The 18,700-nt window shown below is 42.0% G+C and overlaps 1 protein-coding gene across 3 annotated transcripts; it reads right to left on the bottom strand.

Annotated features, from left to right (window-relative positions):
* Positions 1 to 177: 177 nt before the first annotated feature.
* LOC117410663 (leucine-rich repeat-containing protein 73) lies at positions 178 to 17,947 on the bottom strand. Of its 3 annotated transcripts, none has more exons than XM_059024894.1 (6): positions 17,820 to 17,947; positions 11,838 to 11,998; positions 8,548 to 8,670; positions 2,598 to 2,698; positions 996 to 1,194; positions 178 to 722 (listed from the first exon to the last, which is right to left on the bottom strand). In XM_059024894.1, the coding sequence occupies exons 2-6, from the start codon at positions 11,899 to 11,901 to the stop codon at positions 652 to 654; spliced, it is 558 nt and encodes a 185-aa protein (XP_058880877.1). In that variant the 5' UTR covers positions 11,902 to 11,998; positions 17,820 to 17,947; the 3' UTR covers positions 178 to 651. The 3 variants fall into 3 exon arrangements, with proteins under 3 accessions (XP_058880877.1, XP_058880876.1, XP_033873272.1); XM_059024893.1 differs by lacking the exon at positions 17,820 to 17,947 and adding an exon at positions 16,298 to 17,636 and having other exon boundaries at positions 976 to 1,194; XM_034017381.3 differs by lacking the exon at positions 17,820 to 17,947 and adding an exon at positions 16,298 to 17,634.
* Positions 17,948 to 18,700: the final 753 nt, after the last annotated feature.

Raw genomic sequence — 18,700 nt, 5'->3', positions numbered from 1 at the left:
ACACTGGGGGGGGGTTATCCTGTATTTCAATGAACACTAACACACTGGGGTGCTCCTGTATTTCAATCAACACTAACACACTGGGGTGCTCCTGTATTTCAATGAACACTAACACACTGGGGTGCTCCTGTATTTCAATGAGCTTTGAAATAACCACACAAAATGTTTCTTAAGAAGGTGTAAATATGTTTATTCGGACACTTCTTTACCTTAGGCCTGTATTTTTAAGTCAAAGCTTATCCACCCTTTTTCTGAATGGAGATAAACAATTTTACTTCTATAAAGCTAGCTTTAAACAAACCAAAACAAACTGTTAACATATCTGACCTGCAAGTTGTGTCTGGCGAGTTTATTTTTTCATTTTTTACGATCAGTAAAAATGGCAGCAAACTGCACTTCCTTTATACCCTTATACTCAGAGGTTAATGTAAACCCTGAACACACAGGTTTCAATTTTAAATGTACATCTTTAAAATAAATAGTTAACTTTTAACTCACTTGGTGTTCAAAGCCTGTGCCTATTTATAAAGTCTGTTTAAATCTATGTACAAGTGCCAAAAGACCATGCATGACCAAGTGATTGGTTGTTCACTATCATCTGACTGCATCATGTGACAGGCTGCATTGCAGTAGGGAGAGAGACTTCCAGGGTCACATCTCTGTTTCAGCCAATAGGCTGTCTCCGAGTCCTGACGTCACCAAGACCATGTGTGAACTTAAATCTGGGAGAGAGAGAGAGAGAGAGGCAGAATTTGATTTGTGTTTGATTAGACAATACAAATGAGTAGTCCGTCAGAGAAGGCTGTTACAAAAGTGGTCATATTTTACAGATCATCCAGTAGTACAACATCTGTACAGAATTTATTACAGTACACCACCCTGCCCAACCCCCTTGGCCAAAACAGGTAGCGTGCTTCCCATTCCCAACTACTGCCCCCCTCCCAGAGCATAGTGGGAAGATGAGGTTGAAGAAACCTGCAAGCCTGGTTCCTTACTGCTTTGGGAGACCCAGGTGGTCTTCTCCCTCTCCCTGCCCCCGGCGCTCCCCCGTGCCTCCCCCTCCTTGTCCTCCTCCTCCTCCCCCTCGGACAGCAGGTCTGAGATCTGCTGCTGCAGCTCCGTGCTGATGTTGTTCTCAGCTAGGATCAGCATCCGCAGGCACGTTGGGTAGTTCTCCACCATGTCCAGGAAGATCTGGGGAAAACAAACATCTGTTCACTCTTTATTTTTTTTTTAATTCAGTGCCCAATTATTTTATCCTCAATTTTCTCCTCAATTTAGCATGTCCAGTATTTTTTTCCCCTCACCGCAGAAATTGCCCACATAGCTCAGGGGAAGTGAAGGTTCAGTGGGCATCCTCCGATCCCACTGCCAAGCCAAGCCAGCTTCCACTTCTACACCCAGGAACTCGAGAGTGGATGTCTGTGAGCTGACAGCCTCTGGAGGACAAAGGCCAGTCCTGCAGGTGTCCAGTCTGAGCTCACTGGGCGCTTGGTCAGCAAGGTTCACGCGACGAGAAGAAACAGTCCCTGCCGGTTTTGCCTCCCTAACCAGCAGGACCGCCACAGCCAATACCACGCTCTCTCTGGAAGACCGGCGACTTCGCACAGCCAGGACGCGAACATGTCGTGCTTTTACCAGGTGAGCCACTCTGAGATTTCCAATGGGCAATGGACTGTTTTAAAAAACCACTGTAATAAATGCACTGTGCTATTTATACAAAACCTGGTAGGATAGCTGCCAGTGGTTTTGCAGAGAGATGACATTGTATTGTTGAAGTACCGTGGCTTTAGACAGGGGAACCACTGACTGACATTCCCACCCTCTGCTCACAGACTCATTTGTTTCCACCAAGAAAAACTATTCCTGCTGACGGAGTGTTGGGCCAAACTGTTCTGACAACAGACCAGGTAGCACCAATAAACCCAGCAATCTGACATTGTGCAACTGGGTTACACACTGTGCGGGCTGAAACTGTTTCTATAAGGAACATCCAGAAGAAAAGCTGCAACTGCCAGGATTTCCAAGTACAAAATATGGATGAAACAAAAGAATATTGTGGCAATCTTGAAAAAGACGCCCCTTTTTCCCCCGTTAAAGACAATGTATTTAAAAGCCCAGCTCTCTGTCGGTATCCTATAAGGAAAGGTGTTCTTGAATTCAGAATCGCGAACACGATCAAATGATAAAGGGGGCCGGAGCTCAGCTCCCTCATGCAGTACCCAGGCCAGCACTGAACTGAGATGGTGGAACTGATTCAAATAGGTTTATACGCCAGCCTCGCCATAGTTCCAAGCCTCTGGTCATTTTGTTTATTAAAGTACACAGCAAAGCCTGAATCTCGGCTTCAGTGGTGGGGGTGTGGGGCTGTCTGCTGGAACAGGATTAGATTTAATTCTTGGATGCCACAGATAAAGGTCTTTGGAAATTCTTTGAAAATAAAGCCCACAGCACCATCGTATGGTAGCAACTGGGTTAATTCCAAAGAATGTGTTACACTAGCTTGTTTTGAATATATACACTATTAATGTGATACAGAGTGACAGTGAAGTAAGCCAGCCAGTAAAAGTCACAGTAAAGCTGAAGAGGGTGCTGACCTGTGCAGACTGATTGGTGAGACCTGTTCCCTCGAGATCCAAAACCTCCAGAGTCCGGCTCGACGCCACGGCAACAGCCAGCATCCCGGCGATCTGGTCACCTTTAGAGCAACACGAAGAAGAGCCCTTGGTACATTGTACGTTTTTCACTGTAGAAAAGTAGACTTGATTTGGCTCCTCTTTTAAAGAGGCTTTTGCAAGTAAACTATGTGTCTGATGGTGTTTATTGCTGCTTCAGATCCTATACTGTTATCCATTTTAATACATTATAAATAGGGCTTGAAGCTTTCAGGTTTTATTTTTGATCACATGACGTCCCTTTAAACTTATTTTGTTCCCTAATTAAACTCAGAACAAGCTGTTAATTACAAAACAATGTCACTTGTTTTTACCTTCATATCTTGACTGAGCCTGGTTCTGTTTCGCTTCATTTTTATTTCAAACAGGCGTGACAAATTACGTCAATTGCTCATCGCTGATCCTAATTGCATTTCATTCTTGCAGTCGCCTAGATTATCGTTGTGCTTTTGTTATTTTCTCTTGTTTAACAGAGTTGTCCTGACAGATTTTCTTTTAAGCACAAAATACCCAGTACGGATTGATAGCAAGTCCATCACTTAAAATCTCCTTGATTTACAGCAAAGAAGAAAATAATCTTAAACCCAGTATTTAATTAGTATTTTTCTCTTTATTAGGATGCAGAGACAGCTTTACATCTACTAATCCACATTTAAAAGGGAGGTCGAGATTTGGATGTAAGCCAGCAGTAGGATGCCATCAATGAAATGTGTGTTTGTGTTTGTGAATAACTTATTACAGGAAACACATACTTATACAGTTAGTATTTTCAGCTCAAGTACCTAAACATTGTTTAAACCGCATAGAGCTAGCGTTCTACTAATATGATTTCAGATATGCAAAACTAATCATAATCTCGTAATGCTGGTAGAGCTCAATCGATTCACAGAGCAGCGATCATTAAAAACAGTACTGACATAGCTCTTTGATCTGACACAGAACCCGCTGTCATGGGAACTGATTAGGATGGTTCTGCAGCGCTGCTGTTGTGAGGTCTCGTACTGTCAGGGGATATATCTGCACAGCACTGTGATCTGCATCTTGAAACCCTAGTAAAGGAAGCCCTCAAACTTAAAAGAGTCAAAGTCACTTCCAAAATGAACATAGCGCTGACACAAGCATGTCCGTGTGGCGAGATTTATTTTGGAGAAACATCAAACCTGAAAATGTTTTATCATTTATCATATCTGTATGCATGGTAAACCACTAATTTAATACTGCATGTGAAAGTATGTGACTATTATTAATATATTAGTAATATGATGGCCATAGACACAAAATCAAGTTTACTTGTCTACAGTGAAAATGTATATGATAGTTTGAACCAGGGGTGTCACGCCAGTCCTCGAGGGCTGCAGGGTCTTCTGGTTCCCTTTCAATTCGAAGACAACCACCAGCAACATTATGTATGGGATATGCCTGCCCATTAGGTAGGTATTACTGAGCTCTTTATAGCAGAGCTGCCGATAGGCCCCTTCCTGGGATGACGCACTTGGTCCCGCCCACCGAGGGATTAAAACCGTCATCCTGAGGAAGCCATTTCTCTTTTTCCTTCTCAAGATGGTAAGGTAAGACCTCTATGTCTAGCTGAGCGTATTGATAGAAAGAGCTTTGAGTCGTGTTGTATTTCCCTTGCATTTGTGCTGAAAGCCAGCTTGCAGCTTTCCTGGAATCACCGAGTCTCTTCTGTCTTTCAGCAGCCTCCTCGCCTGCATTGTAGGCTGCTCTGTCATTATTTACTTGAAGGAGCAGATGACACAGGTCCTTGAGCTTCTGCCTAAGCAGCAAGTTCCTGCGGTACCAATACAGGTCCTGGCCCCGCTACCTGCTACAGCCCCGGCCACTGAGCCTCCCACGGGAGCCCAGGCCGATTCTGAATCGCAGCCATTAATGGTGGAGGAGGACACACTATCATTAGCGGCCTCCTGGGGTGACTCCTTCCCCGTTGAGATGGAGGAAGAAGGGGAACGAGCACAGTTGACCGTGGCAGAACCGAGCTCGGAGATTGCCTCCGAGTCTAGTTTGCCACCATTGCACCACTCTCTGTCGGCACTGATGGGGCGCGCTGCAAGCTTCTTACAAATCCCCTGGACAACACTGACAGAGCCCCACCGATCTGTATTCCGGACACAGGCAGCGGCTCCTGCGGTGCAACCCTTCCCACAGTTTCCATGCAGGAAGTACGCTCCTCTTGGGACCGACCAGCGTCAGCGCCGAGTGTGTTGAAGCAAGTCGCTAGGCCCGCTGCATTAGAGGATGCAGAGAAATTGGGGCTGGCAAGTTTCCCCCTGGTCGACTCCAACATCACGGCCTTAGTTAAGGCTCCGCCTGTGGGTGGATTGCCCAGAGGCCCTAAGTGCTCTAACCCTCAATGTAGGGTTACGGAGACACACCTAAAGAGGGCTTATGCAGCGGGAAGCGCAGGCGACTCACCTAGCTAACACGGTGAGTATTCTCACCACGTACCTGGATGGCATGCTCACGGAGACCCTGCTCCCTGAGCCGGTGGCTACAGAGCTACGCCTCATATCTAGTATACTGCTCTAGATGTCCGGCCTTCAAGGGCAAGCCTGATGGTAGCTCGCAGACCGCTATGGCTGTTGCAAGCTAGGGTACCCGATGCGGATAAGGCGACGTTATTAGATGTGCCGATATCTCCTGGGCATACACTGGTCCAGCTGTGGAGGAGATCCTACAGCGCTCCCTCCGGCAGCGCGAGGCATCTCGGCAGGTTGCACGCTCGCACTGCTAACCTTCGGGTATATACCATCGGTTAGGTGATTATGAAGTGTCCCTCATATGCTGCCGTTCCTTCTCCAACGCGACGGCTCTGGTATACATTATCCCATACATAATGTTGTTGATGGTCATCTTCTGACCACCAACCGTGAGGTCACATTGGTCGCCCTCACTGGTGCGATGGAAAAAGAGAAATGGCTTCCTCATGATGACGGTTTTAATGCCTCTGTGGGCGGGACAGATTGGGTCATCCTAGGAAGGGGCCTATCGGCAGCTCTGATATAAAGAGCTCAGTAATACCTACCCAATAGGCAGGCATATCCCATACATAATGTTGTTGGTCGTCTTCTCTTTCAGGGAACACCCCTGGTATAAATGGTAAACAACCCTTTACAGAAAACGTAAACTTTAATCTATTTAACATAGATTGACAGCGATACAGTCACACTTTTACCCTCACTGTGGGTTATGAATTTATCATTCTTTACCATGCTTTCCCTGAAATTTACTGCATTGCTTTTACTACAGTATGCCAATATAACCTTTTAGAAGAGATAACCCTATCTCAAAGGTAGCTGTTCGAAGAAAATTTAATCACTAAATTTAGAAGTTGCAAAAAACTTGAGTGTCCTACTTCAATGTGTGAGAGTAGATCATGCCCTAAGAGAATTCTGAATGCAGCAGCTGTTTTCTGATTCTTTTTAGATATCCCCTAATATAGCACACACTGTTCTGACATTGCTAGAACTGTATTGTACAGCCGTGAAAATCCTAAAACCTGCTGTCTAACTTTCAGTAATTTCATATAACTTAACTCTAGTTGTGTCTGGGAAAACATATCGGTGAGCTTGTGTTTCAAGATGAAAGTGCTATTTTTTTCCTTTACACAAGGGCCCTACAATTCCATACATTTTAGGGGCAACAATCTACACAGAACAATCCAGTCTTTTTAAAAGCTTTTTTATGAATAATTGAATAGATTTGAAATGTGCTGGCGCATTCACCTTTTAAAACAGCAGACGCGTTGTTTTCTTTTTCTATTACTGTTCAATTTGGGCCCAAAAGTCTACGGTTTGGAGCTACTGTACATAAATTGCTTTTAAATAGTCTCATGTGTTGGTGGCTTATTGTGCGGATCCTGCTTATAACCGTCGCGCAACCTCTATGTAATTCAGCATATTCCTATTGGTAATGTGGGCTTTATTTGATCACATACTTTTATTTACTCTTAAATAACAGTGTACAGTGATGGTATAACGTTGATTAGTGTTGGTATTTATATATTGTACATACTGTGGCATACCAAGCAGATGTAAAGTGCTGAATTTTGTATTGGCACAGAACAAGCCAAGATGCAATAAAAGACATTGAGAGAGTTTGTATGCACTGATCAACTCAGAAATAAGAGAGTAATCTGTTAACCCAGACAGGCTGAAGATTGATTCTCACATTAATTAGTCTCTTGCCATCATACAGCTCTCCCTCTCCCTTATAAGGATAGAGTCTTTCGCTGACCTAAATTCTGTGGTACTTGTCCACATTCTTCATCATTAGTCTGCAGCTCTTATTAGACCTGCTCTTGGTTGGCAAAATAAGATAACCAAGTAAGGAGCAGCTTCGATCAAAAAACCAGAGCGCCCGCATTTGGTCCCTGTTCTATCTTTTAAATGAAGGGCTTTTGAATGTTAGCACAAGTTGGGATTTTTGTTAACACATTGGCTTATAGGGGCGTGTCTATTTTATTTTATTGAATATACATCTAACAGTTAAACACACGTCTGCTTAATGTTTTATATATATTTTCAACCTTCTACATGTTAATATGGGTGTGATCACCACGGACACTAGTTCGGGCCTGGCCTTTATATACAGTGGTTTGCAGAAGTATTCACCCCCTACCAATAATGTCACATTTTGTTGAATTACAAATACTGTATGCACAGTTTTTCAAACAAACTTTTTTAAGTATTCAGCCCCTTAAGTCAGTACTTGGTAGAAGCACCTTTTGCAGCAATTACTGCAAAGTATAGGCGAATCCTTGAGGAAAACCTGTTTGAGTCAGCCAAGACTCTGAAACTGGGGAGTTAAATTCACATTTCAGCAGGACAATGACCCAAAGCACAAAGCCAAAGCCACACTGGAGTGGTTGAACAAAAAGATAATTAATGTTCTTGAGTGGCCCAGTCAATGTCCTGACATGAATCCAATCGAAAATTTATTGCAGTCCATTGACGATCCCCAACATACTTATTAGAACTGGAGCAATTTTCCTGTGAAGAATGAGCAAAAATGTCACCATCCTACTGTGCAAAGATAGTAGAGACCTATCCAAAAAGACTCATAGCAGTAATTGCTGCAAAAGGTGCTTCTACCAAGTATTGACTTAAGTGGCTGAATACTTATGCAACCAGTAAATTTCATTTTGTACATTTTCTTTGAAAGTTTTACTGACATTTAACCTCCTCCTCATATAACAGTTCATTTGAAAAACTGTGCACACATTATTTGTAATTCAACAAAATGTGACATTATTGGTAGGGGGTGAATACTTCTGCAAACCACTGTATATAAAGGCCAGGCCTGAACTAGTGTCTGTGGTGATCACACCCATATTAACATGTAGAAGGTTGAAAATGCAGACCCCTTTCCCAGCACAGACTGTCAGATAACTGCATATTACCAGCACTCTGCACCCATTTTACATTAAAATGACTGAAGCTTTATTTTTTCAATACCAGATTTGAGGATTTCTAATGTGTAATCTGAACATCCCTGAAAACTGTTTTTAGTACTACAGTAATCACGAAAAGGTTACAGTCCCACAACGTGCCCTGCAACCTGCCCTCCGAGTGTGATGGTGTTTTTTGGAAGTGAACACCTGTCCACTGAGAACTGAGCCAAGACGACAGACTCATTTCACACACAAAGGACAAACAACAGCCACCAGACTTTCGATTGCTCCTGGTGTTGGCTGGATTCAAACTGCTAACCAAGCTTTGTGTGCCAATGCTTAATGATCCACTACCATACCTCCAAGCAAGTTATTCTCCAAGCTGCCAGCCCTCTGTGTGTGTGTGGTGCAGGACTATCTGTTAGCTTCTTACTGGAGAGCCTTCCCCTCACATCCTCTTACCTAAGGGGTTGTAGTCCAGGTTTAAAACCCGCAGCTGGGAGCTGTGGGCTACAGCAATGGCCAGCCGTGCCCAGCCTTTGGAAGTGACGGTAGGGTTTGCACTTAGGGTCAACTCCTTCAGTCCTGTGGAAGAGACAGAATGGTGTTCTCACTCTTAGCATCAGTTTGGGCAGAATTAAATCTTGAAATCTTTTCTCATAAGTGGTTCTATGACAATGTGATGAATAGCTCTGGAAATCTAAACTCACAGAAAAAAACTGAAAAACATTGCGCTACCATTTTAATACCATTATAGTACCCTGAGTGAACCCTAGCAGAACCACTGGACCACTGGACCACTGTTAGACGAAAGGCTACTTTAAAACAAGATGGTTCCTAATGCAGATCAGACCAGGGCCTCCTGCTGTGTGTGTGCAGCGTTCTCTCATTGACTTTCATGGGTTTCCTTTAAAATCCCACAAAGACCCACATGAAAAGCAATGCAGGGAGCTTGCATCTTCAGACTGACTTCCTTTCATTCCAACTGAATGAGCCAGTTAGACCAAGCCAAAGAAGACACCACAGGCCAAGGTGTTGGAGGGTTTGAATGCCCTTTTATTATTTCACTTTTTTTGTAATTCACTGTTCTGGTTCCTTGACGGTGACAGCAATCTTATTACATAATTCTGCACATAATGTATGTAATACAGTTTAACAGGGCTCTTTACTAATTGAATTCCCTCAGCAATGACGAGTGGGCAGCGGGGTCCCCGGGTGGCTCCCCTGGTAGAAGCGCCACCACGTGGTGCGCAGGGTGAGTCCTACAGCGCAGGTCTGCATCCCTTCAAAGGGAATGGTGCATTGGCTCCCGTGGGTTCGGGAGGTAAAACCAGCAGGGACTGTTTCTCCCATTGCTCTACAGCGAACCCTGCTGGCCAGGCGGCCAGTGTGCTCAGAGAGGACACCTGCAGGGCTGGTCTTTGTCCTCTAGATGTCGGTAGATCCGCTCTCGAGTTCCTGGGTGAAAATGAAAGCTGGCTTGTTCGTGGGATCGAAGGACACCTGCTGAATCTTCGGGTCTCCAGAGCCGTGTGGGGAATTGCTGCGGTGAGGAGGAAAGTGATTGGGCGTTCCAAATTGGGAGAAAATTAGGAGGAAAATTATAATTAGACACACTAAATTATTATTATTATTATTATTATTATTAATAATAATAATAATAATAATAATAATAATAATAATAATAATAATAATAATAATAGAGAGGGCACAATGCGTACACATTACAATACTATTAATGCATGGTTTTGTTAATAATAATTAACTAGAATAAAGACATAACAAAGCATTCAGATGGGTTCTCCAGGGTTGCATGTATTCAGATGGGTGCTCCAGGGTCGCATGTATTCAGGGTGGGTGCTCCAGGGTCGCATGTATTCAGGTTGGGTGCTCCAGGGTCGGATGTATTCAGATGGGTGCTCCTGGGTCGCATGTATTCAGATGGGTTCTCCAGGGTTGCATGTATTCAGATGGGTGCTCCAGGGTCAAATGTATTCAGATGGGTGCTCCAGGGACGCATGTATTCAGGTTGGGTGCTCCAGGGTCGCATGTATTCAGATGGGTTCTCCAGGGTCGCATGTATTCAGATGGGTGCTCCAGGGTCGCATGTATTCAGTTTGGGTGCTCCAAGGTCGCATGTATTCAGATGGGTGCTCCAGGGTCGCATGTATTCAGGTTGGGTGCTCCAGGGTCGCATGTATTCAGATGGGTTCTCCAGGGTCGCATGTATTCAGATGGGTGCTCCAGGGTCGCATGTATTCAGGTTGGGTGCTCCAGGGTCGCATGTATTCGGATGGATGCTCCAGGGACGCATGTGTTCAGATGGGTGCTCCAGGGTCGGATGTATTCAGATGGGTGCTCCAGGGTCGGATGAATTCAGATGGGTGCTCCAGGGTCGCATGTATTCGGATGGGTGCTCCAGGGTCGCATGTATTCAGGTTGGGTGCTCCAAGGTCGCATGTATTCAGGTTGGGTGCTCCAGGGTCGCATGTATTCAGGTTGGGTGCTCCAGGGTCGCATGTATTCAGATGGGTTCTCCAGGGTCGCATGTATTCAGATGGGTGCTCCAGGGTCGCATGTATTCAGGTTGGGTGCTCCAAGATCGCATGTATTCAGATGGGTGCTCCAGGGTCGCATGTATTCAGGTTGGGTGCTCCAAGATCGCATGTATTCGGATGGATGCTCCAGGGACGCATGTGTTCAGATGGGTGCTCCAGGGTCGGATGTATTCAGATGGGTGCTCCAGGGTCGCATGTATTCAGATGGGTTATTATTTTTATTTACCAGTCCGCAATGTGTTTAGTTGTAATCAGATTAGTCTCTACTCTCTGCCTGAGTGAATGACTGACAGTCTATTGTTTTCAATCAGCCTTTTGAAGGCTGGCGCCTGCTTGCCAGGTGCGCTGCTTTGGTCAGTCAATTAGCATCGGGACTAGTGAAAATAAATACCAGAGACCGTGGAGTTTTACAACGCAACAAAATATGGAGTTGATGTTTTGGATCAGATGGCACGAAGTATTCCGTGAAAGCTGGCTCCCGACGGTGGTCTGTTCAGGGGTTTTACAATGTATTGGACCTAGCAGCCATCAACTCCTGGGTACTTTACAAAGAATACATGGAGAAGAATTTACCAAGGAGAGAATATATTTTACAGTTAGTACAGGAACTTCGCAAGAAGCATTTGGAACAGAGGGAGACTGCCAATTGTGTACTCACAGCTGAAGCTGGCAACCCCACTGAGAGCCGCAAGAGACGCCAATGCCAGGTTGGCAAGTGCATAAAAATAAAACTTCGGACAGCTGTTCTCTGTGTAGAAAGGCAACGTGGAGAAGCGCATTATCTGTGTTGACTGTGAACGGCCTTAGACTCAAGGTAAAGGAATACCCTTTTGTCAAAAAAAAGAAAAATAAATTAGACTCTTTTTTTTATAACTTCATGTGTTGTGCGCTTCTGTAAAATGTTTTTTCTAAGTTTATGTATCTACGTTGTTCGGTTGCTTTTGCTCATCTGATAATAAACCGATTGCTGTTGAAAAGTTAAAAATGTATTGCTATCGTTTCAGTTTTATAAATAGGTATGTTGTAAAGCGATGTCTTGAATTCTTGCAGCAACCTACCAAGTTTCACCCGGGGGCAGTCAATTCTGAATCTGTCACCACAATAACCCTCAATGTTCTGTTTTACCTGGATCTCAATGAAAAGTGACCCGAGTGCTTTTCTCCCCATGCTCCCGAGAGGCGTTCCCCCGTCTACCTGATTTGGCGCCATCTGGTGGCAGCATCCCGCAGATGAGCTGGAGCCCTTCGTCCCCCAGCATGCAGTCCCCGAGGTCCAGCGAGACGAGGGAGGGGTGAGTGGACAGCGCTGGGTTCAGACAGGCCAGCCCTGCGTCAGTCAGGGGGCTTCCGTGGAGACTGCAGTGGAAACAAAGCACCTCAGTGACTTGGTTTGACATGTATTGGGCCACATTCATTGACAAAGCATTCACCACTGCTTTGTGTGCAAAACTGCTAATGTTACAGACCCAGCATTAAAGTACTCAGATGCAAGTTTGTCGGGTCTCTGACATAAGCCTCAAAACCTTTTGTCTGTATGTTTCTCTCAATGAGTTTAATGTAAAATGATTTGGGTTCTCATTCTTATATCCATGGGTAGTGTGGTGGTCTCCACCCAGTTGATAAAATGTGAAATTCTCTTAATTTACCATGGTGGTAAATTCTTTGTGAATATGCCCCAATATATTCTATAGTACCTGACTGATCTTCCCAGCAGAGGCACAGGGGATCGTGGGTATTGCCACAGTTATTCCAATACCAATATAATGTTTATTTCTAAAGCTTAAGACTTAAAAGTTTTCTTGTTTGCACGATTGAGTCAATACGATGGTAGCTTCGATGTATTTTCCCTTTGTTTTATACTCTATAAATGTGTTAAAAGTGACCCAATTTCAACATAGAGCTGGTGTAAGAATGGGGACAGTGCAAGTTTGTGCTAAAACAAAACACAGTTATTTAAAGAATGAAATGCAAGTAACTGTTGTATTACACAAAACCCATGTGTGGGCAACACAAAATTGTGTTGACTTAACTCAATTTCCCCTGTGGTACTAAGGCCCTCTCCACACTACATAACCGATCTCGAGAACCATACTCAAAAACGTTTTAATTAATCTAGCTTAAAGCGTCCATAAAGTACCGTTTCATGTTTAGTTGGGCTTAATGCGTACAAACACTATTAAAATAGTTTGGTTACAGCGCAATGGACTGTGGGACTTAATGACATTATCCCACCATGCACTGTATTTTATGTTTACAATCCGGCAAATATAGAGTCTTTGCTGATGGAAGACATAACGCTTCTTAGCACGAACGTTATGTCTTTGTTTCTTAAAAGTACAAGGTGCATTTTATCATAATGGGTGCATTTCGTTTTGAACTCTGAAGTTCTCCGATTTGATCACTCCAGATATCAATGTGCCTTGATTTCGGCATCTGATCACGTCGCTCCATCATCCACCATTTTACAACAACTCTCACAAATTGTACACAGTGCAGCAGTATTGATGGTCGTTCTCAACTCCTTCAGGCGCCTGTTCTGAGTACAGTACTGTATTTGTAACGTCCACGCGCCAAAACATATCAGAAAGCATTCTGGGATATTGGATGATACAACCGAAATTCACAAAAACAACAATACGCGCTCCAGTTTAGCGTACAAAACACTTTAAACAAGTTTCTGAAACGGCGCAGCAGGTTTTCCTTTGTTAAAAAGAAACCAAACTTGTAATTTGTTAAGTAGCACACATTTTAATAACATTCACTCAGTCCTCCATCTTGTCTCTCTTCTCGCTGCTAAACAGTCCTTTCTTAGTCACATGACATTCTGATTGGCTAGAGGTTGCAGCTTTTAGTAAATTAATTGGCCAGTGAAACTATCAATCAGGCAGAGATTATGTAGTTGGAAAAGACTTCCCCTTTGTGTCAAAGTCAGTTCTTAAAGCGAACACACTGAATTTACTATTTTTGTAACAGTAAAAAATAAATTTATTTTGCAAATGTATGTTCTGTATTCATTAAATTATAGTTTCATATACCAAGTTATGGTGGATATTTTATGCCAAAATAAAAAAAGAAATGAATAAATAAATAAATAAATGAATACATACAGAAATACATTTGTTTATGTATTTGTTTATTTATTTTTCATTTTGTCATAAAATATCCTCGTGAGTGTATAATAGGATATCATACAAACAACCGTGGCAAACAATGACAGGGCTGTGAGTGACACTGGCAATGCAGGACACCTCAGGGTGCTTGACTCTAAAGAATGACAGGGCTGTGAGTGATACTGGCAATGCAGGACCCCTCAGGGTGCTTGACTCTAAAGAATGACAGGCTGTGAGTGACACTGGCAATGCAGGACCCCTCAGGGTGATTGAATAAAGAATGACAGGGCTGTGAGTGACACTGGCAATGCAGGACCCCTCAGGGTGCTTGAATAAAGAATGACAGGGCTGTGAGTGACACTGGCAATGCAGGACACCTCAGGGTGCTTGAATAAAGAATGACAGGGCTGTGAGTGACACTGGCATTGCAGGACCCCTCAGGGACTCTAGATCCTCTTTAAGTTCATCACATAAATACAATATCGTAGCTTTATCTATTCGATATTTCCATAGCACTTGCTCTTCATTAAGGTCAAACAGGCGGGCCTTTGACGATACACTGATGGGGTATATTTTCGGCTGTGATTCCATACTGGGGGGGCAGCTACATTATCCCTTTCATCCTCTAAAATCACAGCAATCCCTAGCAGCACATTGGGCACCATCACCGTTAATATAGTCAAAGAGTCACTCTGCCTCAGGGGGTAGTCTCGAGTCCGGTTCCAATTAGATCGCATCAGGTAGTGCGGTTTATCAGAAGTGTGGACGCTATAATACTGAACTACATTTTTTGTGTATCCTCCAATATCCCAAAATGCTTTCTGATCTGTTTTGGGGCTTGGACATTACAAATACAGTAACCGTTTATCCACCGTGATCAAGCTCTTCAACAGTGTGTGCGTGTGTGTGCGAGTGTGCGCGTGTGTGAGTGACAGTGAACCAGAACCTGAGTTAGATAACGAAGACTGAGTAAGCAAGTCGAAACCGCCGACAGCCAGGCGATTAGCCGGAGTTAGTTTATTATTGAACAGAGAAGATTAGTTCAGAGATTGTAGATCCCACCAAAGTTTTTGTGCACTGTGTTGTATGTGATCTGTGCCCTGCCATTGCTGGTAGTGTCACGTGAGCTGTTCAGTGTGTTGATATGTAAATAAATCATGTTCGCCTGCGGGGCATATCAACTTCAACCTCTCGATCTCCTGCCTGTCACTCAACAGCAAATACACACAACCACAGGGCAGACAGCTACCCTGTCAATTATAGGGTTAATTAAAACGTTTTTGAATAAGGTTCTCGAGATCGGTTATGTAGTGTGGACAAGACACAAGAATTGTATTAAATAACATATTTAATTATATGTATTTAACTTGTTTTTATATTATTATAATAATGTGGTTTAATAATATGCATGAACTATACTGTCATTTAATTCATACAAATACTTTCTAGTGCTTAAGAAGGCTTTTGTATATGAATCAATGGTTTACATTGTGTTTTACCTGTATAATACTTTTTTTATATTATTATAAAGTACAGTAACTTAATGACATGTATTAGGGAAAATACAGAAGTGTCCTTCATTACTTACAAACCATACTAAACAAATACATGGAGTACCGGTACGTTTATTTCACAGTACTGGTATATGTTCATTCCAGTGTATATTAATTATTAGTACTGGTATATGTTCATTCCAGTGTATATTAATTATTAGTACTGGTATATGTTCATTCCAGTGTATATTAATTATTAGTACTGGTATATGTTCATTCCAGTGTATATTAATTATTAGTACTGGTATATGTTCATTCCAGTGTATATTAATTATTAGTACTGGTATATGTTCATTCCAGTGTATATTAATTATTAGTACTGGTATATGTTCATTCCAGTGTATATTAATTATTAGTACTGGTATATGTTCATTCCAGTGTATATTAATTATTAGTACTGGTATATGTTCATTCCAGTGTATATTAATTATTAGTACTGGTATAGGTTCATTCCAGTGTATATTAATTATTAGTACTGGTATATGTTCATTCCAGTGTATATTAATTATTAGTACTGGTATATGTTCATTCCAGTGTATATTAATTATTAGTACTGGTATATGTTCATTCCAGTGTATATTAATTATTAGTACTGGTATAGGTTCATTCCAGTGTATATTAATTATTAGTACTGGTATAGGTTCATTCCAGTGTATATTAATTATTAGTACTGGTATATGTTCATTCCAGTGTATATTTTAGTGTTTCATATGATCATGTTTCATTTCTTTTAAAATCAAAAACATAATAGAAAATCAAAAGGGCACATTAAAAATAAAACACTTATCATATTAATATGTCTTCAAACACGTTTTATATAGTGAACTAAATACAGCTAGCTTACACAAATGAAAAAGAAGATGCCACAATTTTTTTTTAATAAATCACTAGACTTACCTGCATTGATGATGATGATGATAATGGTTGTTATTATTATTATTATTATTAATATTATTATTATTATTATTATTATTAAAATGCAATAAACTCACAATAAAGTGTGGACCGATCTGTTGGTGTTGAGCGCTTCTGCGAGCTGTTTGACCCGGCTCGTGTTGGACACCACCCCCAGATTGAGGTTCAGTTGAGCCAGCGCGTGGCACTCGGCGACACCGCGGCACACCCGCCCGAAATCCCGGTCTGAGAGCTGGCAGCCCCGCACCGACAGGAGCCGCACGCTGTTTTCCTTCAAACTGTCGCAGATATCTTTAATCTCAGCTGCAGAAAGGGCTTCACCTGTGATCTGAATTGAGCCTGGCAGCATGTTTCACTGTCGTATATTAAATTAAGCACTAAAGTAACGAGCGATCAGTAAAAACACCCATCCAAGTATCAACTGCGCGCAGCCTTCCAAAGCTTAAGCAGAACTGTTAATCCATACTTATTTTTATTTTTTTAAATTCGAAAATGGGTAATACCATTTATAAGGCTATCAGTATTATCATATATATATATATGATGAGCTTCAGTTAGGAATTAATTCGATATTTATTATGCATCATAATAATTAGTTTAAAAATATTAAGCGTCAACCGCGCTGCAATTCTAGAAATACTTTAAAATAAATTAATAAAATGCGATTGTTTTCCTCATTGCGATCAATACAAAAATGCGACTGCTGTATCAACTGGTCTGGGATATTTCCTTAAATAAACTACTGCAGCTTAGCAATGCATTATCGATCTCTAAATGTTATTGTTATTACTGTAAAATGTATGTACACCAGCTGTCTTAATAATAATACGCGCCTTTCTTCGCTCTTCAATGCCCCTGTCTTATTTATTATGTCGTCCTGGCATTTTACTAGAAATCCAGCAAACAGTTAGCATTCTAGTCATGTTTTAGTTCTCTGGCTGCAGTCTTACAGCATTGAAAGCTTGGCAGAATAAGGTTTTGTTTGCAGCCTCTGCAGGTGCCAGTTACTATGGACACAGCAGCGTCAATGTCACCCTGCTTTTTATATCAACACAGCATTCCAAAAAAAAAAAAAAAAAAAGAACACTCCGAAAATTCTCAAAGCCACGCAATCCTCATCAGCAGCAGGTGAGCTGCACCGAAACTAATAGACTGCATGATTACTCTTCATCAGCGGCAGCATATGGATTATTTTTATCCAGTATATTGCTGGTCTGTGCATGTATGAGTTCCTTTTGGCTCCTTCCAGTGCTGCCTGTCTGCCTGCCTGAGTAGAAGGATGAGCTGTAACTCAGAGCAATAGATCTAACAAGTGAGCAAGTCGTGCTTTGAAGCAATCAGGCGCGATTAGTTCAGTCTGTTGTAGCAGTAACTTCGCTTCAGACCGGTTAAGAGTGTTGCAGATCGTTAACACACCTATGCATGCGACATAATTCAAAATAATTAAATCTGGTATTGGTTATTGCAATCTGTCTGCAGCCCAGGTATGACAAATGGTACTGTATGAAATGAAACTAATTTTAGGTAATTAAAATCATTTTGCATTACTTTTAAGACGTTATAAGAATATAGGTTCAGGAATTTTAAAAAAATACCAACCCGTGTTGTCAGGCTGCAGAAACGTTTAAAAAGAATACAGCATCGGAAATGCATTCAACATTCATGAGCTGTTATACACAGAACCCCAAATAAAAAATGGAATGCCATACAGGGCAATGGGTTACGGCAGAACCTGATTAGTCATTGACTATTTTACCCAAGGCAAAATAATCCATCTTAAAATACTAGTTTGATTAGCCACAGTGTATAGGTAACAAGCTCAGGTGTGTCTTATTAAACTCCTAGTAAAACCAGCAGTCTGTCATTAAAAAAATAATAATAATCCCCTTGCCTTGTATGGTATTCCACTCTTTGTAAGGTAACGTAAGGCAGACCAGATTAGTGCCAGGTTCAATAGATATATACTAAAAGTTTCATATCTACAAAGGTGGTTACAATTTAAAGAAATAACATGACCAGGTGCAGCGTTTACACAATCTTCCTCATCTGAAGTGGTTTTATAAAAGTGTTCTCAGAGACAGAATTCATACATTTGTAATCAAGCATTATATTCTGTATTAGGTATGGATATTGATATTTCATGCAAATGCACAATCTTAACATTTTAATTGTGAAATAATCATATGGGTATAGTCTAGTGTTCACTCCAGGCTGTAATTGTTTAAAACACCTGCTCATTGTTCAAAACTAGAACTGAACTGCAAAGTAATATAATCCAAGGGGAAAGCTTTTTACTTCATTTGGAATTGGAAAAAAAAACAAAACAAAAAAAACATTAAAAGCCACTAAATCGGAGGCTGTGTGGTCCAGTGGTTAAAGAAACGGGCTTGTACCCAGAAGGTCCCCGGTTCTATTCCCAGCTCAGCCACTGATGCATTGTGTGACCCTGAGCAAGTCACTTAACCTCCTTGCGCTCTGTC

The sequence above is a fragment of the Acipenser ruthenus genome, chromosome 6 (assembly GCF_902713425.1).
Source record: "Acipenser ruthenus chromosome 6, fAciRut3.2 maternal haplotype, whole genome shotgun sequence".
NCBI classification, from domain to species: domain Eukaryota; kingdom Metazoa; phylum Chordata; class Actinopteri; order Acipenseriformes; family Acipenseridae; genus Acipenser; species Acipenser ruthenus.
This window is presented reverse-complemented; position numbering and strand designations above follow the sequence as displayed.

Excerpts from the sequence above, each read along its gene's own strand:
- LOC117410663 (XM_034017381.3), bottom strand. The coding sequence starts at position 16,569 with ATGCTGCCAGGCTCAATTCAGATCACAGGTGAAGCCCTTTCTGCAGCT. Across the intron at positions 2,699-8,547 it reads CCTGGACTACAACCCCTTAG|GTGACCAGATCGCCGGGATG; the intron begins GTAAGAGGATGT and ends GTTGCTCTAAAG. Across the intron at positions 723-995 it reads CACCTGGGTCTCCCAAAGCA|ATTTAAGTTCACACATGGTC; the intron begins GTAAGGAACCAG and ends TCTCTCTCCCAG.